Consider the following 15,000-nt stretch of genomic DNA (forward strand, 5'->3'; position numbering starts at 1 on the left):
TGATGATTTTTTCCCCCGGACCTGCCGATTCTCCCCCTTTACTTTGTTTGTGTTTGTCTTTCTGCCACAGCATTCTCAGTTTCTCGTTGTGGTCTATCTTCCGCTCCTGCTCCCAGCTCTGCTCGAGACTCCGCTGTAAAAACCAAAACAGGAACAGGGTCAGTCTCTCGGGAAAAGCATCGACACCAGTAACACAGGCTTGGGATGGAGCCTGAGAGTTGTCCAATTGTGTGTGTGAGAGAGAGAGAGAGTGTGAGTGAGTGTGTGTGCGAGTGTGTGTGCGAGTGTGCAAGTGTGCTTGTATGTGTGAATGTGTGTGTGTGTATGCGTGATATGGGGTGTGAGAGAGGGGTTAGAGGGATCTACCCAGATGCAGGAGTGTGAGAGAGGGGTTGGAGGAACCTCCGCAGATAGATGAGTGTGTGAGAGAGGGGGATAGAGAGACCTCTCCAGACACAGGAGTGTGAGAGAGAGAGAGAGAGGGGTTAGAGGGACCTCTGTAGATAGAGGACGGTGTGAGAGAGGGGGATAGAGGGACCTCCTCAGATAGGGGAGTGTGTGAGAGAGAGGGGGATAGAGGGGCCTCCCCAGATAGGGTAGGGGAGTGTGTGAGAGAGAGGGGGATAGAGGAGCCTCCCAGATAGGGGAGTGTGTGAGAGAGCGAGAGGGGGATAGAGGGGCCTCCCCAGATAGGGGAGTGTGTGAGAGAGAGGGGGTAGAGGGGCCTCCCCAGATGCAGGAGTGTGAGAGAGGGGTTGGAGGAAACCTCCGCAGATAGATGAGTGTGTGAGAGAGGGGGGATAGAGAGACCTCTCCAGACACAGGAGTGTGAGAGAGAGAGAGAGAGGGGTTAGAGGGACCTCTGTAGATAGAGGACGGTGTGAGAGAGGGGGATAGAGGGACCTCCTCAGATAGGGGAGTGTGTGAGAGAGAGGGGGATAGAGGGGCCTCCCCAGATAGGGGAGTGTGACAGAAAGTGGGGGATAGAGGAGCCTCCCCAGATAGGGGAGTGTGTGAGAGAGAGGGGGATAGAGGAGCCTCGCCAGATAGGGGAGTGTGTGAGAGAGAGGGGGTAGAGGGGCCTCCCCAGATACAGGAGTGAGGGAGAGAGAGGGGGATAGAGGGGCCTCTCCAGATACAGGAGTGTGAGGGAGAGAGAGGGGGATAGAGGAGCCTCCCCAGATAGGGGAGTGTGAGGGAGAGAGGGGGGATAGAGGAGCCTCCCCAGATACAGGAGTGTGAGAGAGAGAGAGAGAGAGAGAGGGGGTTAGAGGGGCCTCCCCAGATACAGGAGTGAGGGAGAGAGAGGGGGATAGAGGGGCCTCCCCAGATAGGGGAGTGTGAGGGAGAGAGGGGGATAGAGGGGCCTCCCCAGATACAGGAGTGTGAGAGAGAGCGAGAGGGGGTTAGAGGAGCCTCCTCAGATAGGGGAGTGTGTGAGAGCAAGAGGGGGACAGAGGGACCTCCCCATATACAGGAGTGTGAGGGAGAGAGGGGGATAGAAGGACCTCCCCAGATCGGGACGTGTGAGAGAGAGGGGGGGGGGAAGAGAGAGAGAGGGGATAGAGAGATCCCCCCGCCCCCACCAGAGACAGGAGTGTGAGAGAGAGAGGGGGTTAGAGGGGCCTCCCCAGATAGGGGAGTGTGAGGGAGAGAGGGGGATAGAGGGGCCTCTCCAGATACAGGAGTGTGAGGGAGAGAGAGGGGGATAGAAGGACCTCCCCAGATCGGGACGTGTGAGAGAGGGGGGGGGGGAAGAGAGAGAGAGGGGATAGAGAGATCCCCCCGCCCCCACCAGATACAGGAGTGTGAGAGAGAGAGAGGGGGGTAGAGGGATCTGACCAGGTACAGGTGTGCGAGAGAGGGGTTAGAGGGGCCTCCCCAGATACAGGAGTGTGAGAGAGAGAGAGAGAGAGAGAGAGAGGGGGTTAGAGGGGCCTCCCCAGATACAGGAGTGAGGGAGAGAGAGGGGGATAGAGGGGCCTCCCCAGATACAGGAGTGTGAGAGAGAGAGAGAGGGGGTTAGAGGGACCTCCGCAGATACGTTAGTGTGAGGAGACGGGGGCGGCGGGGCGGGGGGGTGGGTCGGTGTGAGAGGGACCTGATGAGACACAGGAAGGTGAGCGACATGGACCTGAGGACGGTGGGGGGGGGGGGGGCATGGCGAGCGCAGGACAGTAGTCAGACTGCGGGCTGCCTACCTTGATGCGTCTGTCCAGCTGTGCAGTGTTGAACTGCTCCTGGCAGTTTTGCAGCCGGTTGAGGAGAAGCTGTTGGTGCTGATGGTGACTGTGCTTCAGGCCGATTAGCCGGTGAGCCTGCTCCGGTGAGACAGCCTGCGAGGCTGTCTTGGAGTACCTCTGACCGATCCGCAGGTCCATGGCCGCGCTCTGGGTGGGCTGGTCGGCTGTGGGAGTCCTCGCATCAGCTGTAGACGAGGGGGAGGGGACGGAGAGATCGCAGAATCGTCAGAAAGGGGTCATCCCACCCATTGGCTCTGCGTTTCCGCACCCCCTCCCACTTCCAGTATTTATCCAATTCCCCCCCCCCCCTTTTGAAAGTTACTATTGAATCTGCTTCCACCTCCCTTTCAGGCAGCGCGTTCCAGATCACAACAACTCCCCGCGTTAAAAAATAAACATTCTCCTCCTCTCCCCCCCCCCCCCCCCAGCCCCACTCTGGTTCTTTTCCCGATGATCTTAAATCTGTGTCCCCTCTGGTTACCGACCCTCCCCGCCACTGGAAACAGTTTCTCCCTCTCTCTCTCTCTACTCTATCCAAAACCCCCTCCTGATTCTGAATGCCTCCATTAAATCTCCCCCTTAACCTTCTCTGCTCCGAGGAAGAACAATCCCCGCTTCTCCCAGTCCTCCCTCAGTCCCGACCCTCCAACAGTGCGGCGCTCCCTCAGTACTGACCCTCCGACAGCGCGGTGCTCCCTCAGTACTGACCCTCCGACAGCGCGGTGCTCCCTCAGTACTGACCCTCCGACAGCGCGGCGCTCCCTCAGTCCCGACATTATGACAGCGCGGCGCTCCCTCAGTCCCGACCCTCCGACAGCGCGGCGCTCCCTCGGCACTGACCCAACGAGAGCTTACAACCGCTCGGCCGGGCTGTTATTTTCAGATTGCACAGCGGGAGAGAGTGAGAAATGGAGGGAGAACGAAAACAACATTTACTGGCTCAGAAGGATTTCACAAGACGAGCTAAATAAAATCTTAACTGGAAGTGAGGCAATCGGTGTGCATTGTCGAGGAGGGCGGGGGATGGGGAGGGAGGATGATGGCGGGCGGAGTGTGTCGACAGGGCCAATGCGGATTGACCAGGGAGCTTGTGCCTGATTTTGGCTGTCGTCGGGGAGTCTGTTATCACTGTGTTGATAATTGTCCCAGAGGAAGGGGTGGGAAAACAAGAGAAGTCGAACTCCCAAGCTGCCGGAGACCCCACCTCACCGGCTCACCCAGCCCAATCCCCCAACTCCACCCTCAGTGACCGCCCCTCCCCGCCTGCAACCCATCCCCCTGTCATCAACCCCCACCCTGCCCTCTGTGCAGATGACAGTCAGACACACTGTGCACTGGGCAATTTAGATCTCTCTGTCTCTCCTTCACTCTGTCTCCCTCTCTCTCTCTCTGTCACTCTCTCCTTCAGTCAATCTCTTTCTCTCTCTGTCTCTCTCTGTCTCTCCTTCACTCAATCTCCCTCTCTCTGTCTCTCTGTCACTCTCTCCTTCAGTCAATCTCTTTCTCTCTCTCTGTCTCTCCTTCACTCTGTCTCCCTCTCTCTCTCTCTGTCACTCTCTCCTTCACTCAATCTCTTTCTCTCTGTCTCTCCTTCACTCAATCTCCCTCTCTCTGTCTCTGTCACTCGCTCCTTCAGTCAATCTCTTTCTCTCTCTCTGTCTCTCCTTCACTCAGTCTCCCTCTCTGTCTCTCCCTCTCTCTGTCTCTCTCTCACTGTCTCTGTCTCTCTCTCCTTCACTCAGTCTCTGTCTCTCTGTCTCTCCCTCTCTCTGTCTCTCCCTCTCTCTGTCTGTCCTCTCCCTCACTCAGTCTCCCTCTCCCTGTCTCTGTCACCCTCTCACTGTCTGTCTCTCTCCTTCACTCCGTCTCTCTCTCCGTCTCTCTCTCCTTCACTCAATCTCTCTCTCTGTCTCTCTCTCCTTCAATCAGTCTCTTTCTCGGTCTCTCTCTGTCTCTCCTTCACTTAGTTTCTCTCTCTCTGTCTCTCCTTCAGTCTCTCTATTTCTTTCTTTCGGACTTTGTCTCTCTCCGTCACTCAGTCTCCCTCTCTGTCACTCTCCCTCTCTGTCACTCTCCCTCTCTGTCACTCCATCCTTGTGTAACAGTGTTCACGATACCCTGATAAGATTTGGGGAGATTTGTTCAGGAAGAAACAGTCCTCAGGAAAGGCTTTGAGAGAACATGGGGGAAAAACGAGGGAGATGCCCGCGGGTCACGTCCCTCGCGTCCCCCCACTCCCCGCCACAGTGAGGTACAGACGGCACAGGAACACAGGGACAGGAGGCGGCCATTCAGCCCCCTCCTCGAGTCTGATCCCCGCCCCCCCCCCGTTCAATCAGATCGTGGACGTTCTGCGTCTTAACCCCATCTCCGCGCCTTGCGTCCGTGACCCTCAATACCCCTTACCCCACAAAAATCAATCCATGTCAGGTTATCCCACTGAACGCAACCATCCCATCTGGGCATGAAGTAATGAGGGCACCAGTGGCTGAGATCCTGAGAACAGAGAGCTGTCCCACGGCCATTCGGCCCATCGACCGCTGAGAGTCGGCAAGGTTAAGGGGGGAGATTTAATCGAGGCTTTCGGAATCAGGAGGGGGGTTTTGATAGAGTAGAGAGAGAGAGAGAGAAACTGTTTCTGGTGTCGGGAGGGTCGGTAACCAGAGGGGACACAGATTTAAGATAATCGGTAAAGGAACCGGGGGGAAGAGGAGGAGAATGTTTATTTTAACGCGGGGAGTTGTTGTGATCTGGAACGCGCTGCCTGAAAGGACGGTGGAAGCAGATTCAATAGTAACTTTCAAAAGGGGGGGAATTGGATAAATACTGGAAGGGGGAGAATTTGCAGGGATGTGGGGGGTGGGGGGGGGGGAAGAGCAAGAGGGGGGAGGGGGTACTAATTGATTAGTAAGTTTGCGGACGACACAAAGGTTGGTGGAGTTGCGGACAGTGATGAGGATTGTCAGAGGATACAGCAGGATATCGATCGGTTGGAGACTTGGGCGGAGAAATGGCAGATGGAGTTTAATCCGGATAAATGTGAGGTAATGCATTTTGGAAGGTCTAATGCAGGTGGGAAGTATACAGTAAATGGCAGAACCCTTAGGAGTATTGACAGGCAGAGAGATCTGGGCGTACAGGTCCACAGGTCACTGAAAGTGGCAACGCAGGTGGATAAGGTAGTCAAGAAGGCATACGGCATGCTTCCCTTCATCGGTCGGGACATAGAGTATAAAAATTGGCAAGTCATGCTGCAGCTGTACAGAACCTTAGTTAGGCCACACTTAGAATATTGCGTGCAATTCTGGTCGCCACACTACCAGAAGGACGTGGAGGCTTTGGAGAGGGTACAGAGGAGGTTTACCAGGATGTTGCCTGGTCTGGAGGGCATTAGCTATGAGGAGAGGTTGGAAAAACTCGGATTGTTTTCACTGGAACGACGGAGGTGGAGGGGCGACATGATAGAGGTTTACAAAGTTATGAGCGGCATGGACAGAGTGGATAGTCAGAAGCTTTTTCCCCAGGGTGGAAGAGTCAGTTACTAGGGGACATAGGTTTAAGGTGCGAGGGGCAAAGTTTAGAGGGGATGTACGAGGCAAGTTCTTTACACAGAGGGTGGTGAGTGCCTGGAGGGACAGTGTAGAGGGAGCTTTACTCTGTATCTAAACCCCCCGTACTGTACCTGTCCTGGGAGTGTTTGATGGGGGACAGTGTAGAGGGAGCTTTACTCTGTGTCTAACCCCCCGTACTGTACCTGTCCTGGGAGTGTTTGATGGGGACAGTGTAGAGGGAGCTTTACTCTGTATCTAACCCCCCCCCCGTGCTGTACCTGCCCCTGGGGACTGATTCAGCGTACTGTGTAAATTCAGAGAAGTGACTGTGAGCACTCTGTCAGATGTGGGTGATGAGAGCACTGGGGTAAGAACTGGGACAGGAAGTGTTAGGTTCCTTTAGCTACTTAAGGTCGTCATGACAGCAGTTTGAGAAACCGGCTTATCCTGTTAGTGTGGTTTGAGGCAGGTTGCCGTGTCAATGAGATTAGTTTAGATGTCGCTTGTGAAATCGAGACCTGTGGTCCCCTCGTGCTCTAAATATACTCACAAGCACAAGGGAAGTGAAAACCTGAGTCCAATTAAACCAACATGTTATTTAATTCCTGAGCAACGGGGCTCCAAAATCACACAGAGACTCACTCACACACTCACATACAAACTCACACACATACACACTCACACGGGCACACACACACACAGCCTTACGTAACTCTAAGAGAACCCCCCCGCACCCCCCCCCCCCTCACCCCCTTTGTCTACGCAGAGGGCCTCGGGGGGAGGAGGAGGAGTGAGTCTCGGCCCGACCGGGTTGAGCTGCGCCGCGGCTCCCACAGCCTCCCGAGCGGGACTGCGCCGTCAGCCCCGCGGCGGAGAGGCGGGGAAACGGGGCGGAGGGCTCCCGCCGAGGATTCGAGGAGCCGGGCCTCTCCCCCCCGCCCCACCGAGCAGAGCCGGGGAACGCTGGCCTGCACAACCCCAATCCCAAATCCCACCAACCCCCCCCCACCCCCCACCTCGAGCCCCAACACCCTCGTCCTCTTTTGGATGAGACGATGATGCGGATGAGAAAGATCCCACGGACGCTATTTGGAAGAAGAGCTGGCGGGAGGGGGGGTGGTGGGGGGGGCGCGGGGGGAGTTCTCCCCGGTGTCCTGAGGCCAATATTTATCCCTCAACCAACATCGCAACGTTTATCTCATCGCTGTTTGCGGGATCTTGCTGTGCGCAAATTGCCTGAGGCGCTTTGAGGGGGGGTGGGGGGGAAGCCCTCAGGTGGGGAAATGCAAATGTTTCGATTGCCTTTCTCCGCCTCCTCCTGTCTCGCCCCTGAGGGTTGAGCCCCGTCCCCCCACTCCAGAGACTCGAGGCCCTTAATCCAGGCCAACACTCCCAGTGCCAGTACCGAGGGAGCGTCGCACTGTCGGAGGGTCAGTACTGAGGGAGCGCCGCACTATCGGAGGGTCAGTGCTGACGGAGTGCCGCACTGTCGGAGGGTCAGTGCTGAGGGAGTGCCGCACTGTCGGAGGGTCAGTACTGAGGGAGTGCCGCACTGTCGAAGGGTCAGTGCTGAGGGAGCGCCGCACTGTCGGAGGGTCAGTGCTGAGGGAGTGCCGCACTGTCGGAGGGTCAGTGCTGAGGGAGCACCGCACTGTCGGAGGGTCAGTACTGAGGGAGCGCCGCACTGTCGGAGGGTCAGTGCTGAGGGAGTGCCGCACTGTCGGAGGGTCAGTGCTGAGGGAGTGCCGCACTGTCGGAGGGTCAGTGCTGAGGGAGTGCCGCACTGTCGAAGGGTCAGTGCTGAGGGAGCGCCGCACTGTCGGAGGGTCAGTACTGAGGGAGCGCCGCACTATCAGAGGGTCAGTACTGAGGGAGCGCCGCACTGTCAGAGGGTCAGTCCTGAGGGAGCGCCGCACTGTCGGAGGGTCAGTACTGAGGGAGCGCCGCACTATCAGAGGGTCAGTACTGAGGGAGCGCCGCACTGTCGGAGGGTCAGTGCTGAGGGAGTGCCGCACTGTCGGAGGGTCAGTACTGAGGGAGTGCCGCACTGTCGGAGGGTCAGTACTGAGAGAGTGCCGCACTGTCGGAGGGTCAGTGCTGAGGGAGCGCCGCACTGTCGGAGGGTCAGTACTGAGGGAGCGCCGCACTGTCGGAGGGTCAGTGCTGAGGGAGTGCCGCACTGTCGGAGGGTCAGTGCTGAGGGAGTGCCGCACTGTCGGAGGGTCAGTGCTGAGGGAGTGCCGCACTGTCGGAGGGTCAGTACTGAGGGAGTGCCGCACTGTCGGAGGGTCAGTACTGAGGGAGTGCCGCACTGTCAGAGGGTCAGTACTGAGGGAGCGCCACACTGTCGGAGGGTCAGTGCTGAGGGAGTGCCGCACTGTCGGAGGGTCAGTACTGAGGGAGCGCCGCACTGTCGGAGGGTCAGTACTGAGGGAGTGCCGCACTGTCGGAGGGTCAGTACTGAGGGAGCGCCGCACTGTCGGAGGGTCAGTACTGAGGGAGTGCCGCACTGTCGAAGGGTCAGTGCTGAGGGAGCGCCGCGCTGTCGGAGGGTCAGTACTGAGGGAGTGCCGCACTGTCGGAGGGTCAGTACTGAGGGAGCGCCGCACTGTCGGAGGGTCAGTGCTGAGGGAGTGCCGCACTGTCGGAGGGTCAGTGCTGAGGGAGTGCCGCACTGTCGGAGGGTCAGTGCTGAGGGAGTGCCGCACTGTCGGAGGGTCAGTACTGAGGGAGTGCCGCACTGTCGGAGGGTCAGTACTGAGGGAGTGCCGCACTGTCAGAGGGTCAGTACTGAGGGAGCGCCACACTGTCGGAGGGTCAGTGCTGAGGGAGTGCCGCACTGTCGGAGGGTCAGTACTGAGGGAGCGCCGCACTGTCGGAGGGTCAGTACTGAGGGAGTGCCGCACTGTCGGAGGGTCAGTACTGAGGGAGCGCCGCACTGTCGGAGGGTCAGTACTGAGGGAGTGCCGCACTGTCGAAGGGTCAGTGCTGAGGGAGCGCCGCGCTGTCGGAGGGTCAGTACTGAGGGAGTGCCGCACTGTCGAAGGGTCAGTGCTGAGGGAGCGCCGCACTGTCGGAGGGTCAGTACTGAGGGAGCGCCGCACTATCAGAGGGTCAGTGCTGAGGGAGTGCCGCGCTGTCGGAGGGTCAGTGCTGAGAGAGCGCCGCACTGTCGGAGGGTCAGTGCTGAGGGAGTGCCGCACTGTCGGAGGGTCAGTGCTGAGGGAGTGCCGCACTGTCGGAGGTTCAGTGCTGAGGGAGTGCCGCACTGTCGGAGGGTCAGTGCTGAGGGAGTGCTGCACTGTCAGAGGGTCAGTACTGAGGGAGCGCCGCACTGTCGGAGGGTCAGTACTGAGGGAGCGCCGCACTGTCGGAGGGTCAGTGCTGAGGGAGCGCCGCACTGTCGGAGGGTCAGTACTGAGGGAGCGCCGCACTGTCGGAGGGTCAGTGCTGAGGGAGCGCCGCACTGTCGGAGGGTCAGTACTGAGGGAGCGCCGCACTGTCGGAGGGTCAGTGCTGAGGGAGTGCCGCACTGTCGGAGGGTCAGTGCTGAGGGAGTGCCGCACTGTCGGAGGGTCAGTGCTGAGGGAGTGCCGCACTGTCGGAGGGTCAGTGCTGAGGGAGTGCCACACTGTCGGAGGGTCAGTGCTGAGGGAGTGCCACACTGTCGGAGGGTCAGTACTGAGGGAGTGCCGCACTGTCGGAGGGTCAGTACTGAGGGAGTGCCGCACTGTCAGAGGGTCAGTACTGAGGGAGCGCCACACTGTCGGAGGGTCAGTGCTGAGGGAGTGCCGCACTGTCGGAGGGTCAGTGCTGAGGGAGTGCCGCACTGTCGGAGGGTCAGTACTGAGGGAGTGCCGCACTGTCGGAGGGTCAGTACTGAGGGAGTGCCGCACTGTCGGAGGGTCAGTGCTGAGGGAGCGCCGCGCTGTCGGAGGGTCAGTACTGAGGGAGTGCCGCACTGTCGAAGGGTCAGTGCTGAGGGAGCGCCGCACTGTTGGAGGGTCAGTACTGAGGGAGCGCCGCACTGTCGGAGGGTCAGTACTGAGGGAGTGCCGCACTGTCGGAGGGTCAGTACTGAGGGAGTGCCGCACTGTCGAAGGGTCAGTACTGAGGGAGTGCCGCACTGTCGGAGGGACAGTCTTTCGGATGAGACGTTAAACTGAGGCCCCCGTCTGCCCTCTCGGGTGAGTGTAAAAGATCACCCGGCCGCTATTTGGAAGGGGGAGGATTGTCCAATATTTACGGTAGTTGAGCGGCCCGTCCTAAAAGTCCCCGTGTCGCTCACCCCCCTTCCCCTCCCCCACCTTCTAACATCAATTGAAGAATGAGTTGCTGCATTTTTGTAGGAATTGTGGAAATCCCCCGTGATGCGGGCAGGGCCAGGGGACTATCATCTGTCTGCTTTGAGTTCCCGTTTGGCGTTCCCTGTGATCTTGTGATGACCGTCCGACCCCCCTCGTCCTTCAGCATCGCTCGGCCTGCTAATTCCACCTCCCGAACCACACCGGTCTCTGGACCCCCTGCGGGGCCCCATCCCAACCGTGCTGAAACCCTCATGGGAGGGTCTTGGGGGCTGGAGGAGGTTACAGAGATAGGGAGGGTTTTGGGGGCTGGAGGAGGCTGCAGAGATAGGGAGGGTTGTAGGGGCTTGAGGAGGTTACAGAGATAGGGAGGGTTGCAGGGGCTGGAGGAGGTTACAGAGATAGGGAGGGTCTGGAGGAGGTTACAGAGATAGGGAGGGTTATAGGGGCTGGAGGAGGTTACAGAGATAGGGAGCGTTGTAGGGGTTGGAGGAGATTACAGAGATAGGGAGGGTCTGGAGGGGCTGGAAGAGGTTACAGATAGGGAGGGTCTGGAGGGGCTGGAGGAGGTTACAGAGATAGGGAGGGTTGCAGGGGCTGGAGGAGGTTACAGAGATAGGGAGGGTTATAGGGGCTGGAGAAGGTTACAGAGATAGGGAGGGTTTTGGGGGCTGGAGGAGGCTACAGAGATAGGGAGGGTCGTAGGGGCTGGAGGAGGCTACAGAGATAGGGAGGGTTGTAGGGGCTGGAGGAGGTTACAGAGATAGGGAGGGTCTGGAGGAGGTTACAGAGATAGGGAGGGTTATAGGGGCTGGAGGAGGTTACAGAGATAGGGAGCGTTGTAGGGGTTGGAGGAGATTACAGAGATAGGGAGGGTCTGGAGGGGCTGGAAGAGGTTACAGATAGGGAGGGTCTGGAGGGGCTGGAGGAGGTTACAGAGATAGGGAGGGTTGCAGGGGCTGGAGGAGGTTACAGAGATAGGGAGGGTTATAGGGGCTGGAGAAGGTTACAGAGATAGGGAGGGTTTTGGGGGCTGGAGGAGGCTACAGAGATAGGGAGGGTCGTAGGGGCTGGAGGAGGCTACAGAGATAGGGAGGGTTGTAGGGGCTGGAGGAGGTTACAGAGATAGGGAGGGTCTGGAGGAGGTTACAGAGATAGGGAGGGTTATAGGGGCTGGAGGAGGTTACAGAGATAGGGAGCGTTGTAGGGGTTGGAGGAGATTACAGAGATAGGGAGGGTCTGGAGGGGCTGGAAGAGGTTACAGATAGGGAGGGTCTGGAGGGGCTGGAGGAGGTTACAGAGATAGGGAGGGTTGCAGGGGCTGGAGGAGGTTACAGAGATAGGGAGGGTTGTAGGGGCTGGAGGTGGTTACAGAGATAGGGAGGGTTGTAGGGGCTGGAGGAAGTTACAGAGATAGGGAGGAGTGTAGGGGCTGGAGGTGGTTACAGAGATAGGGAGGGTTGTAGGGGCTGGAGGAAGTTACAGAGATAGGGAGGAGTGTAGGGGCTGGAGGGGGTTACAGAGATAGGGAGGGTCTGGAGGGGCTGGAGGAGGTTACAGAGATAGGGAGGGGTGTAGGGGCTGGAGGTGGTTACAGAGATAGGGAGGGTTGTAGGGGCTGGAGGAGGTTACAGAGATAGGGAGGGGTGTAGGGGCTGGAGTGGGTTACAGATAGGGAGGGTTGTAGGGGTTCGAGGAGGTTACAGAGATAGGGAGGGGTGTAGGGGCTGGAGGAGGTTACAGAGATAGGGAGGGTTGTAGGGGCTGGAGGAGGTTACAGAGATAGGGAGGGTTGTAGGGGCTGGAGGAGGTTACAGAGATAGGGAGGGGTGTAGGGACTGGAGGAGGTTACAGAGATAGGGAGGGGTGTAGGGGCTGGAGGAGTTTACAGAGATCGGGAGGGTTGTAGGGGCTGGAGGAGGTTACAGAGATAGGGAGGGGTGTAGGGGCTGGAGGAGGTTACAGAGATAGGGAGGAGTGTCGGGACTGGAGGAGGTTACAGAGATCGGGAGGGTTGTAGGGGCTGGAGGAGGTTACAGAGATAGGGAGGGTTGTAGGGGCTGGAGGAGGTTACAGAGATAGGGAGGGGTGTAGGGGCTGGAGGAGGTTACAGAGATAGGGAGGGTTGTAGGGGTTCGAGGAGGTTACAGAGATAGGGAGGGTTGTAGGGGCTGGAGGGGGTTACAGAGATAGGGAGGGGTGTAGGGGCTGGAGGAGGTTACAGAGATAGGGAGGGTTGTCGGGGCTGGAGGAGGTTACAGAGATAGGGAGGGGTGTAGGGGCTGGAGGAGGTTACAGAGATAGGGAGGGTTGTAGGGGCTGGAGGAGGTTACAGAGATAGGGAGGGTTGTAGGGGCTGGAGGAGGTTACAGAGATAGGGAGGGTTGTAGGGGTTCGAGGAGGTTACAGAGATAGGGAGGGGGCACGAGGAGGGATTTAAACAGGAGAATGAGAGTTTCAAACTCGAGGTGCAGTCGGACTGGGAGCCAGTGTGGGTCAGCGAGCACGGGGTTGGAGGAGTGGGGGGTCAGAACTGGTGTCCTCGGAGATTTTTGGTATGCACAGAGTGGGGGGAGCGCTGAGTCTGACCGGCTGCTGGACGTTCTGTGACTCCAGCTCTCTCATTTCTGCATCCCAAAATAAGAATTACGTCAGCAGATGTGTATAAAAGGAAGTTCCTCAGTTTCCCCGGAGTTCTGACTCACTCCAAACTCACCCTCTCACTCTCTGAAGCAGCCTCAGTACTTCCTCCGACACTGCGGCGCTCCCTCAGCACTGACCCTCCGACAGTGCGGCGCTCCCTCAGCACTGACCCTCCAACAGTGCGGCACTCCCTCAGTACTGATCCTCCGACAGCGCGGCGCTCCCTCAGCACTGACCCTCCGACACTGTGGTGCTCCCTCAGTACTGACCCTCCGACAGCGCGGCGCTCCCTCAGCACTGACCCTCCAACACTGCGGTGCTCCCTCAGCACTGACCCTCCGACACTGCGACGCTCCCTCAGCACTGACCCTCCGACAGCGCGGCGCTCCCTCAGCACTGACCCTCCGACACTCCCTCAGCACTGACCCTCCAACACTGCGGTGCTCCCTCAGTACTGACCCTCCGACAGCGCGGCGCTCCCTCGGCACTGACCCTCCGACAGCTCGGATGTCTATCAGTGCCTGTGTGTGTCTACCTTTTTTCACTTGTTCATGGGACTCGCTGGCAAGACCAGCATTTGTTGCCCATCCCTAATTGCCCCTTAACAACGGAGTGTTCTCGCTGGGCCATTTCAGAGGGCATGTGAGAGTTAACCACATCGCTGTGGGTCAGGAGTCACGAGTCGACTGGAGTCACGTGTCGGCCAGACCAGGTACGGACAGCAGATTTCCTTCTCTGAAGGACATTAGTGAACCGCACGGGGTTTTGACAACAATCGACAATGGTTCTGTCATTACACCAAGCTTTTTAATTCCAGATTTATTAATTGAATTCAAATTTCACCATCTGCCTGTGGTGAGGATTCGAACCCATGTCCTGACGGCATTAACCTGGGGCCTGGATTCCTAGACCAGTTTCATTCCCACTCCGCAACTGCATCCCCTGTATGTACGTGTGTGTCCCTATGTGTGTGTCTGCGGGCGTCGGGGTGACAGATTGTGTGTGTCTGCGTGTGTGTATGTGTGTGTGTGCGCCTGTCTCGGTCTGTGTGTGTGTGTGTGTGTGTGTGTGTGTGTCTCTCTGTGAGTGTTTGGGTGTGCGTCTGTCTGTCTGGGTGTCTCTGTGAGCGTCTGAATGTGTGTCTGTCTGTGTCTGTATGTCCCTCCATGTTTGTCTAGGTGTGTGTCTGTCTGGGTCTGTGTGTTTGTGTGTGTGTGTGTCTGTGTGTCTGCCTGTCTGTGAGTGTCTGTGTGTGTGTCTGTCACTCTGTGTGCGTCTGGGTGTGTGTGTCTGTCTGTGTCTGTGTGTCTCTCCATGTTTGTCTAGGTGTGTGTCTATCTGGGTCTGTGTGTCTGCCTGTCTGTGAGTGTCTGTGTGTGTGTGTGTGTGTGTCTGTCACTCCGTGTGCCTCTGGGTGTCTGTCTGTCTGGGTCCTGGGCGGGGCGGTCTGCCCCTCTGACCTCACACGGAAGCCCCCGCGGAACCCTCCTCCCCGCCTCACGCACGGAGGGACACCTCCCTCAAACCACCCGGCCTCGCCCACCCCCACCCCCACCCCAGGTTTCTCGACCGCTTCCGACTCCTCCCCCACAGACCCATCCCGACCAGACTTGAGGCAGGGGGTGGGTGAAGGGGATGGGAAGAGGCCCCGAGGGCGCACAGATGGTCGGAAGGTCACGTTCCCTCCCCGACGCCCTGGTCCACTCCTCCCCCTCCCCTCGGCACCTTCCCACGCAATCGCTAAAGTCAAGCTTTGCGTTTCACCACAAGACAGATGTGTTCCTCAATCTCTCTCTGCCCTATCAAACACCTTCCCCTTTGATCTCTCCGCCACCCCTCTCTCCCCTTCACTTGCTCGAAACCCGATTCATTTCGAACCTTTGCCCCGTTCTGAGGAAGGGTCACAGACCCGAAACGTTAACTCTGCTTCTCCCTCCACACACCAGCTGAGCATTTCCAGCACTTGCTGTTTTTATTTCACATTTCTGCCACCCGCAGTGTTTTGCTTTTATTAATTTACACAAACTGGGGTTGTGACGCCCTGGGATTTAGAGGTTTAGTGGGCATTTCGATCCCACTTTAAATCTCCGAGGCGGAACAGACGGGGCGGATAGAGAGAGAAATTTTTTCTGCTGGTTGGAGAGTGTCGGACGGGGGGCGGGGGGTGGGGGCAGAGTCTAAAGATTAGAGCCAGACCTCTCAGGAGTGAAATTAGGAAACACTTCGATACGCAGAGGGGCCGAATAGCCTCCTCCTGTT

At 58.1% G+C, this 15,000-nt stretch overlaps 1 protein-coding gene across 1 annotated transcript in view; it reads right to left on the reverse strand.

Moving 5' to 3' along the window:
• The window catches only part of LOC137358569 (histone deacetylase 4-like), a 104,764-nt gene that overhangs the window by 37,874 nt on the left and 51,890 nt on the right, over positions 1-15,000 (reverse strand). The window contains exons 4-6 of the mRNA XM_068024557.1: positions 3,084-3,113; positions 2,202-2,428; positions 22-133 (exon numbers count right to left, since the gene is read on the reverse strand). Coding sequence (XP_067880658.1) covers positions 22-133; positions 2,202-2,428; positions 3,084-3,113 — 369 coding nt within the window. The remainder of the gene's footprint in view (positions 1-21; positions 134-2,201; positions 2,429-3,083; positions 3,114-15,000) is intronic.

The sequence above is a fragment of the Heterodontus francisci genome, chromosome X (assembly GCF_036365525.1).
Source record: "Heterodontus francisci isolate sHetFra1 chromosome X, sHetFra1.hap1, whole genome shotgun sequence".
NCBI classification, from domain to species: domain Eukaryota; kingdom Metazoa; phylum Chordata; class Chondrichthyes; order Heterodontiformes; family Heterodontidae; genus Heterodontus; species Heterodontus francisci.